At 39.3% G+C, this 10,302-nt stretch overlaps 1 protein-coding gene across 1 annotated transcript; it reads right to left on the bottom strand.

The window, feature by feature from the left end:
- Window positions 1-2,539: 2,539 nt before the first annotated feature.
- On the bottom strand, window positions 2,540-7,769 carry LOC136545637 (uncharacterized). The gene is made up of 10 exons (XM_066537640.1): window positions 7,634-7,769; window positions 6,475-6,606; window positions 5,423-5,567; window positions 5,206-5,333; window positions 4,137-4,208; window positions 3,927-4,041; window positions 3,734-3,837; window positions 3,602-3,643; window positions 3,143-3,355; window positions 2,540-2,863 (listed from the first exon to the last, which is right to left on the bottom strand). Exons 2-10 carry the CDS (start codon window positions 6,595-6,597, stop codon window positions 2,795-2,797), a joined length of 1,011 nt encoding a protein of 336 aa, XP_066393737.1. The 5' UTR covers window positions 6,598-6,606; window positions 7,634-7,769; the 3' UTR covers window positions 2,540-2,794.
- Window positions 7,770-10,302: the final 2,533 nt, after the last annotated feature.

Below are 10,302 nucleotides of genomic sequence, written 5' to 3'. Positions count from 1 at the left end.
TAGCACGCCTTTGTCTTAAACGTGTTGGGTTTTGTCGAATGGCTGTGGAAACTCTGCCTCGATTCATATTAGCTATCGCAACAGTCTTCTCATTCCCTAACACCAGCCCTGGCCTGTGCTCTGATTGGCCTTCGGCTGCTGCTAACAAGTTTTTTTACTTGAGCACACAACATGGTCATGCATGAAATATATATATATATATATATATATATATATATATATATATATATATAGAGATATATATATATATATATAGATATATATATATTTCATGGTCTATATATATATATATATATATATATATATATATATATATATATATATATATATATATATATATATATATATATATATATATTTCATGCATGACCATGGTGTGTGCTCATGAAAGCATGGCCTACGACATGCTAATCAGTGACACACGTGCTGGAAGCCACGATTGCCACTACCGTGCACCCGATGTGGAAGGAAGCAGCAATGTTCAGCTTCTGGCAAGTGCCACCTTCATCGGCAGCTACGCAACCCTCAATAGCTCGCCTGCCACCGCGTCGGGATGCTACGTACTTTCTTTGCTGTGCTATCTCAAGAGCTTAGCTTAGAGAGTTGGAAAGGAAATAGGGCGGTGGGTAAGGCCTATTTCATAATTCTTTTTTGGTGGTACGGGTGACTGAGGTCCATCAAAACAGTAGGTGCATTCGTCTAAAGGGCAGACCCTTGAATTCACTCAGCCTGCTTTCGGCAACAGCATTAAACTTTACCTTTCTGTGGGGCTTTGACTATGGTGGCTCCTCCTTTGACTCTAACCTCTGCCTACCTATAGTTTCACTCCAGTCGCAAGTTGGGCACAGGTTGTACAAACTCCTCAGCGAGCTCTTGCGCCAAGCAATCTCGACGTGTAGTAACCGGCAATGCCAGTGAAGCCATATTGTCATTTCTTCCCTTTTTGTGTGTCCTGCGGATTATATGTAAATATAGCATGAGAATGTTTCCACAAGATTATATTTGTTTTCTCCGTTGCAACGAATGGCACTTTTGCTAGTTTATTTGAAGATATAAATCTATACCTACCTAATACGAAAGAGGCAAAATTTCTGACTTTTTCTTTCGTCCAGCCATGTCCAACACGGGCTCTGTCTCAGCATGCCTTCCTGGTTACGTTAATGTTGCTGAGATTAGGAGTGGGGAACAGAACAAAAAGAAATAAGGGGTTCCAGATGTAAAGATATCACAAAGAAAAAGTGAGAGGGCCTTAATAGTTTTTGAATTAGATCGGGGTTCCTAATATAAAATGTCCAGATCTGAGTGGCCTCTTCTAGTGGCTTCTTTTTCAACCTAGATTGAATCCTTGCAGTTGGACCGGCTTCGTTGTGGGCTAGATCAAGCCAATGCAAGCCTTCCTTTTATTTTGTTTTTCTCTTTTTCTATAAAAACAAAGATCTCGCAAAATTCACCAAAAATCATAGAAAAATCAGAAAAATGCCAAACTAGCTTTGTTAGCTTCATAAAAATGTGATCTATCAAGATATTATGAATCTTGTTAGTTTGTGCTTTTTATCTATGGGTGTGTTAAATCATCCTTGTAAATGTTGCATGCATATAAGTTCGGCAATAACTGATAACATGCCAGAGGCAGACCCGGAATATGCAGAGGTGGCCGAGGAGTACGAGGAGGATGTCCTCATAGTCGGTGTTCCTGAAGCCTTCACTAACTTTTCAATATCCGGTTCCTACCCAAGGCAAGCGTCGGTGTATAATACCTACTTTTCAGCAATTATATATATGTTCGGCAATGACCGAGAACGTGCTAGAGACAGACCCGGAATACGCGGAGATGACCGAGGAGTACGAGGACAATGTCCTCGTCATCGGTGTTCCCGAAGCCTTCATTAACTTTTCGATGTCCGATTCCTACCCAAGACAAGCCCCGATGCATAAGTCATACTTTTCAGCAATTATTATGTTTGTTTGCGAATTAAGTTTTGAGAAGAAAGATTTACACCATGTGATGTAGTTCTGATTAGAAACAAAACTTATTTTTATTAAAATATGGATTAGTCAATGGTACAACTAATTATTTCGTGAATCAAAATCTTGGGTAGATTATTGTCTAATAAAATATAAACAAATGTATTTATGTAATTCTTGACGAAGGCTGCCATGTGAAAAATCGAGAGGTCTCCTGTCACAATCATTGGTGGACAGACCAATTCTTTACTCATCCACAAAAAAGTTAAGAAGGCTGATATGATAAAAAGAAAGCTACAAAGGTCTATATTAAGTCATAGAAACACATAGGTAGTATGGAAAATTAAAGTACGTTATGATATATTTATATCTAAATAATTATGCACTTTGCAACGAAAGAAAAAATATACCAAGGTGTATTTTAATTTGATACGGGTATAATAGGACATTGTTATTTATTGTCAGCATTAACTTATGTTATTGATGTGACCGTCATGACAAACTAAATTATAAGAGCATAAAACATAAGTAGATATATACCATTCATATTATCATTTTGCATGAATATTTAATAGTTTTTTTTTTCTAGTTGCAATGCACGGGCATATTTGCTAGTGTTAATATTATTTTTTATAAACTTGGTCAAATTTAAGCTAGTTTGACCGGCATGCCTCTCATAATTACGTTCTTTTCTAGACGGAGGTAGTACAACTTTACAAGTCGCCCGACCCATTATTCTCTACTAATGATCGTAACAGCAGTTCCCAGCTGAACTCAGTAGCCGCCGAATGGCATCTAACAGCTGCTGCCTGGACTTTTCCTTTCTTTTTTAGTTGACAAACTCTACTTCCGTGAACGGCTGCCCTGAATGCAGCTGAAGGGCAGTGTCACCAACAGACTGCAAAAGGCAGAGCAAAAGTTACCACAAGTATCCAAAATAGCAACAATGACTCTTTCTTTTCTCCTGTGCATAGCGTTTTCGTCCTAGCCTGAGGAGTTTCACGATATAACCAAAGGGCTCTGTGTGAACATGCCATCTAACTAATAATTGGAGTTTGGTTGCACCATTCATATCTGCTAACCAACCAACTGTAGTACTTGGCAGTTGCTCAGTACTGCAGAAAAGATTAGCGATGACATATAATTTAGATGGAGCAATCAAGCACGAAGCGCGAACCTTTGCCATAGTTCTGTAGGAGTATTCGGTGACACCAGCCACATGGGGCGTTATGATGACGTTTGGGAATTTCAGAACAGGGTCCTCGGGATCAAATGGCTCCATCCAAGCAACATCGATCCCCAAACCAGCTAAATGGCCCGATTCCAGGTGATCAAATACAGCCTTGTAGTCCAGCAAGCGTCCCCTGGCAATGTTGACCAGATATGACCCCTGCTTAAAATTGAGGCACTTCAAGTTAATCCATTGCAGATTGTGGCAGTATCTGTTTATCCAATGATATTATGCTACACACAAGATTTTCTAGTCAAAATATTCTCAACTGATAGCATGACTCATGGTTCATTCCTTCGCTATAATACAACATTAAAACCAAAGAATGGGGTCAAGCAAATGAGGAGCCCCCAAATCTGAATATCTGATAACATTGAGATCAGTATGACAGAAACAAGCATGCACCTTTTTCATTGATGAAATGAACTTATGATCCACTATTCCAACCTGTAAAAGATGATCACATCCTAATCAAGGTCAAGTAGAGGTCATCAGGAAGGAATATTTATAACTAAGTACACCAAGAGAGGTATTAACTGTTTCGTTGGTTAAGGTCATGCATGTTATAACAATGTTAGCTTCACCAGCAAATTCATACATATCTTCCGGGCCACCTTTCTTGTCAACTAGCTCATCCACATCTGCATTGGAATGTTTTTTAAGCAGGTGGAGCAGAGCAGAAACTATTTATAAAGGCCATGATGTGGAGGAAATGGAACAATGGAGATACCAGATGGCAATGTGTCTAATGACCAATTTCTTTTGGTAGCAAGAATTTTTACTCCAAACGGTCTTAGCCTCTTGGCAACTTCAACGCCAATGGCCCCAAATCCAAGGATAAGGACCTACACACAGCACAGATAAGAACAACTACATGAATGGAGATATTTCCCGCGGAAAGTAGATCAAAGATGCAATGGTGTATACACCACGAGCATACTGTTTTGCCAAATAATGTATCTCCAACTGGAATACCCAGGTCTTTCCGGTTCACAGCAGTATCCATCACCTTCTGCAAGTTAAATGCCCAATGTTCAACCATGGTAGCCCACATATGAAAGGACCGAAGTTATGTTTATGAAACTTAAACAAGTTAGCTTCAAGATGATGAAAGCTAGGGGGGTAGTGTATATGTTAAAAGAGATGACTACAAATCCTCTACAGTATACATGATGAGCCAAAGATTAGTCCAATGCCAGACATTTTGGTTACTGAAATTAGTGGGCACACTTGAACTAAAACTACTGTGTTCCTATATAGTTGCCACTAAGGCATAAACATTAAAACTTTATTACTTTGAACACCACTATAAAGTAAACTTATTATGATTTTCAAACAAAAATGGTACTAGGAGATTTGTCATCATTTTTCTCATATGATTGTATATTTCATATTTTTGCTAATTCATTATTAGAAAAACCTATGATCAAAGTCTTATCTCAAATGGAGAAAAAATGTTGGAAACCATCATCAATCCAGGAAAAAAGGGGAGTAGTTTTAATAGTCATCAATGTGCAACAGTTTTTGCAGCATCACATACTCTTTTTCCTCTGAAAAATGCATTCTAAGTCATGACAATGTCTCAGTAATAGATTTCATGTTAACTGCCTAACTTGAAACATAATAAGATGGGGATGGACCATATAATTGCTGCAGATTTTAGACAAAAAGTAGAACTAGGAATATTCATTTTCATCCAAACTCGCAGACCTCAAACTCAAAGCTGGTAGCTTAAACCATTATGTTTTTATTAGTCTTCCATAGAATACTAGGATTTTAACTGAAGGACCTAGTTCTGCAGAATAATCATGATTGCTTGCATCATAGAGAAAGATTACTTACAAATTATAATATCTTGAGAAGTGTAGAAACTGTAACTGTTTATTAATGTGGAAACAGTCAAGTTGGAATGTTATTAACTTTCATCAAAGAGAAGCTTAAAAAACTGAAACAAAAGAGAGCACTTCCAACTTCCACAGGGTCAGCCCTACTGGACATACAACACATACTTGCTTACGCAGAATGCCTAGAGTAAGATAGATTGCCATTTCTGCACAAGAGACGGCATTTCCTGTCATACTTCCAGGTATTCGGGCAACTTTGATTTTGTGTTCTGTAGCAGCATTTACATCGACGCCTGTGGAAAAGTATGCAGTTAATATAATATGGGCTAGTTAAATTGACAGATTGATTGAGTAGACAAGATAGCATCAGAATTTGAATCACCTTCTAACCCAACACCATACTGCATTATAATCTTCATCTGAGTTGCCTTGGCAATGATATCTGAATCTATACGCCGATTTTTTACTACACATATATGGTAGTTGTGAATAACGTCAGGTACCTGCTCAAGACCTACTTCATCAACCTGCAAAAAGAATTGACAGTCAAATGCGACTCATGTAAAAAGACATGCTCATATCTCAAGATTATGAGGTAAGCACCTGCTGTCAATCTACTATATTACAATATGAGGATTCAGAATTTGTTTCATGTTGTCCTAACGGAGGAAATAGAAAACAACAACAAGGTGAGTACTGAGTACAGTAGTACACGCCTTATTCCTAATAAACATGTAAACAAGGAACCAAAGACCAGCCTAAGCCTAGCTTACAGAACTTCAGTAATGCTAAGCTTTCACAAATTCAAATCTGTAAGAGCTAGTGTATTGATACTGTAATGTTTGGTTCGTTGAAAAAGATAATTTTATATTCACAATAGAAAATTTGGAAATTTGTATGATGTTCCATTTATAAAGAAAGTTCATTATTAAGAAACACATCAGCATCAGATATTTGTGTGATATTATGTGATCAGATTGCTCCTCTTATTGACATTGAGGAAACAAAGCATGTCCTGCTTCCTATTCTTTCCAGGGGATGTGACCATCTCATGGTTGTTCTGGAGAGCGAAGTATGTCCTGCTTTCTGTTTTTTTTTCAAGGACATGTGACCATCTCATGGTTGCTCTAGAGGGCAAACTATTATTACAAGGGCCAAAAAAAAAAAAAACATAAATGAAGCAGCAATGGTAACTAGTAGAGGACCGGAATGAAATATTGTAATGCATATTCCAAATTGTAACCCTCCCACACATCATTAGCTGTATATAAATAGAACTTCAAAATCCAAATTTTGGTAACATAGCCTACTAGTATAATATAAATAAAACTAAAAATAAAGGACAGTCAGCTAGCACATTCATATGCATCTTAATCAACAGATACATGAATAAGCAGATCTTTTGCATAGTACCATGTAAAATTTGCAACCAACCTGAATGAATGGATAGTCCTGCAAATACTCCTTGGTGTAGTTAGTAGAAGCAGGCCAATATGGACCACAGAATAGCACCCTTGTAAGAGTGCCATGGCCATTCCTCTCACTTGAATCACCCATTTTTGAATACTGACCAGTAACAATGAGCTATGTAGTCAAAATAAAATAAATATTGCGTGGAGTCACAGATACCGTTTTTCTCCAAGAGACTGAAAATTATCACGATGATAACAAGATTTAAAGATATCCATCCATCAATTGGACTTTCCAAATAACTAATTGCATCCTATCAGTTTAAGTGTTTAACAGAAACAGAACAATCCTTCCATAAAGACAATTGGACTGATGTATATCACAGCCAAAATTCCAGAAAGCCGTAATCATATTGGACTACCTTCTGCCAGGTAAACAGTAATGCTATCCAGAGCAGTTGTTCTTTAGCTAACATTGTCATTTTGGCCTCTGCCTTATACTGGTTAAAGGTTCAACTCATGAATGACGTAAAAACATGTCAGACAAGAATTAAGAAAGGAGATGGAAGGGACAAATCTAGAGCTACTACAGGAGGGGAAGAACTATGTTTACTGGCTCCAGCATAGATTGGTTGAGCAACTAATACACCCATTTTCCCCTGCGTCTCATAGTTTTAGTGGTTACTTACTGTGTTCTACATCAGTTACTAGGACAACAACACAAACTAATCTGAAACTGCTGGCAGCAATATAAACTGTCAACAGGAATGTGAAAGTCAACCTCAGTGTATGTGTATTCATTAGTTATGCATTTCCTCGTCACAGGACCCAATACGATAGCCTGATCGTTTGGCTGTGGCTTGTCGTAAACGATCGTAAATTTCGATCCGAAACAGTATTTTTCTCTCACGCACAAACCAGCCAGCCAGCAGTACTTCTTCACGAACCAGGAACCATACGAAACAGCCAACTGAACAGGCTCCCGTACCGATTCGTACTAAAAGAACGAAGAAGAAAAAACCACCATCCGCGCACCTACACAGCCCGAACCCAAACAGGCAACTAGCAATCCGGTTCTTGCAACTGAATCCAAAGGGGTTTAAAATCAGGGGCGCCCCTGCAGGACACAAGGATGGGGAGCGCCAGGGTCTGAGAAAGAGGGGAAGGAAGGTGGGGGACGGTACCTTGGGAGGAGGAGGAAGGAGAGCAGAGCCGGTGGTGTGCGGCGGCGTGACGGGGCAGGAGCAAGGAGGTGGAGTGGCGGCCGAGTCTGCCAACTAATCTTGCTCCGGCCATATAGGAAAAAGGAAAGGAAACGGACGGGAGGAGAGTGACTCACTCCTCACTCCCCCGGCGTGGGGTTGGTGAATCGTGGCGTCAGCTCGCAAGGTGCCGGCGGCGGAATCCTTGCGTTTCCCACTTGCCAGCTCCATCAAGTCGTCCGATATATATTCTCTTATGCAATTTTTTTTTAATCAAAGACATTCACGCAGCTTTATTAGAAAGCAATTCAAAAAAACAAAATAAGAAAAGGACAAAAAATACTAGAATTCTGGATTTTTCAAATTTCTCTCATTAAAATATTCCAAAATTAAGAATGGGTTTAGTTACTTAAATTCAAAAAGTTAATCAAAGAATTTCGGTATCTAGTTATTAGTTAAAAAAATATTTATTAAAATACAAAAAAAATTGAATAATTTTACTTTCTAACCATTTTTGTATTTCTTTCTGTTAAAATAAAAGAGCTCTGTTGTTTCGTAATTGATTGATTGAATTCCAAAGAAAACCTATACTTATAGGAAATTCTAGAATGTTGCTTATTTCATATAAAAGGAAATCCTAATGACGAACACAGGATCCGAAACTGGAATGTAAGAAACGAAAATAATGAGAGAAAACTAACAGACATCGACTTTCTCTCAAACCACCAACTCGACTAATCATCAACAGCTTAAAACGGCAACCACGACACTACTACCCAAAAGAGTTTAAACCCATCTGGCATCTACACTACACAAATTAACTATTTCTTAATGAGCGCTTGACGAGATCAAGTTTATCATCTCATCCACTGTGGGACTCAACTTCGCTTTCAGCAGAGGGCGCCATGTCTTGATGAGCGTCAAAGTCTTGTAGATGATCACAACGGGACGACATCACCTTTTTGTTAAATGCCACGTCGTTCCTAGTCTTCCACATTGTCCACAACAGGCCTGCACATATAAAGAGCGTTACCTTTCGTTTGTTTCCTCGACAAGCATCAACGAAATCTACCAGAAAATCAGCACAATTAGTTGATGAGCTTCGCTAGCCAAGTGTGTTCCTCAAAAAGGACCAAAGAAAGACAGCGATGGGGCATTGAAAAAGAGTATGGTCAGTGGTTTCCAGTTTATCACAAGTGGCATATTCCTCTGGACCAGACCATTCTTTTTCTTTAATTGAAACCCCAATTGAATTCTGTCATGGGCAGCCATCCAGATGAAAATTTTGACGTTTAGTTGAATGTTGCATTTCAGCAAAGTCATCATCTGACTATCTCTAACACCACATGAGGTCATCAATTTGTATAAGGAGCTCGTTGACTATTTCTTGGACTGTTTAAGAGCCCAGAGCACCATATCTCTCCCTTCTGAAAGGAAAACATCATTCAATAGCTCATGGAGTTGATCCTATTCTTCACTGAGAGTCTCATTGAGTTGTCTCCTAAACTGACTATCCCATTGTCCATTTTGCGTATGCTTTGTGCTACGTCTATGTCAGGTTGGTCTCTTATGCATTTAATTAATTGAGGAAAATTCTGATCAAATCTCCGTTGTTTGCTGTTGTGCGAGATGCTGGATTTTTCATAGTGCAGCGCAAAATATTGGTCCATGTATGGAGGATATTCGCAGGATTGCAAGAGCTGGGAAGGCACCACCTCAGAGGAGTCACCACAGGTGTTCATGCATGCAGGTCGCAGGAAGAATATGACTAATAGTGCTAAATTTTCGGTGTCTCTTTTGTGGGTAATAATTAATTAGAGACTGTTTGTAATGCAAGAGGAATTGTGGCACAGTTTGGTGGGTAGTAATTCTTGCTACGCTTGAAACGGGCACCGTTGCCTTGGATTCCGGGGAGATTGATGTATAGATCCCAAATTCCTCCTCGCGGAGAATCCGGTGTTCCATCGATCTCCACTGTGCTCTGGTCAGTCTCAATGGAAGTTTCATGGCATTAATTGAGCTAACGTGGCATGGAATAAATGAAGAGAGGGGGTGATAAAAGTTTCATGGGATGAAATGAGTTTTATAGGGAAACTCATCTATACTGTTTCGAATATATTGAATGTTGAAAACTAGAGGATGAAACTCTCCGCTGATACCGGCCACCGGCCTCTGGCCAGTAGAATAGGAATCCACAACAACAATGTTGGTAAACATGGTGTGGGTGGGCCACCGTCGTGTACGTGCCGATGCAAACGCCCTGTTTATTTAGGCTTGTTTGACTTATAAGTCGTACTTTTTCAGCCAACGAATAATACTTTTCCCTCGCATTAAATCAGCCAACAATACTTTCAGTCATGGCTTATCGGCCAAATAAGCCGAAACGAACTGAGCGAAAGGTGGCTGCATTGCACCAGGAGAGCGGCAATTATTTGTACGCTTCCCACCAACCGCACTGGCTGAGCTAAGTGCTCAACGAAACCGATCGAACGCGCCGTTCTGACGTGCCAAGAGTTAAATAATATTTTGTCTCTGCTCAACGGTAAAACTACGACCGGCTTTAGTGCTTTACCAGTACTGGATGGGGGTGACGATTGACGAAGCAAAGGAGCTAACTAATACTTTATTTCCTGTGGGTGCCATCGTTTAGA

This window comes from Miscanthus floridulus, chromosome 3 (assembly GCF_019320115.1).
Source record: "Miscanthus floridulus cultivar M001 chromosome 3, ASM1932011v1, whole genome shotgun sequence".
Classification (NCBI taxonomy): Eukaryota; Viridiplantae; Streptophyta; class Magnoliopsida; order Poales; family Poaceae; genus Miscanthus; species Miscanthus floridulus.
This window is presented reverse-complemented; position numbering and strand designations above follow the sequence as displayed.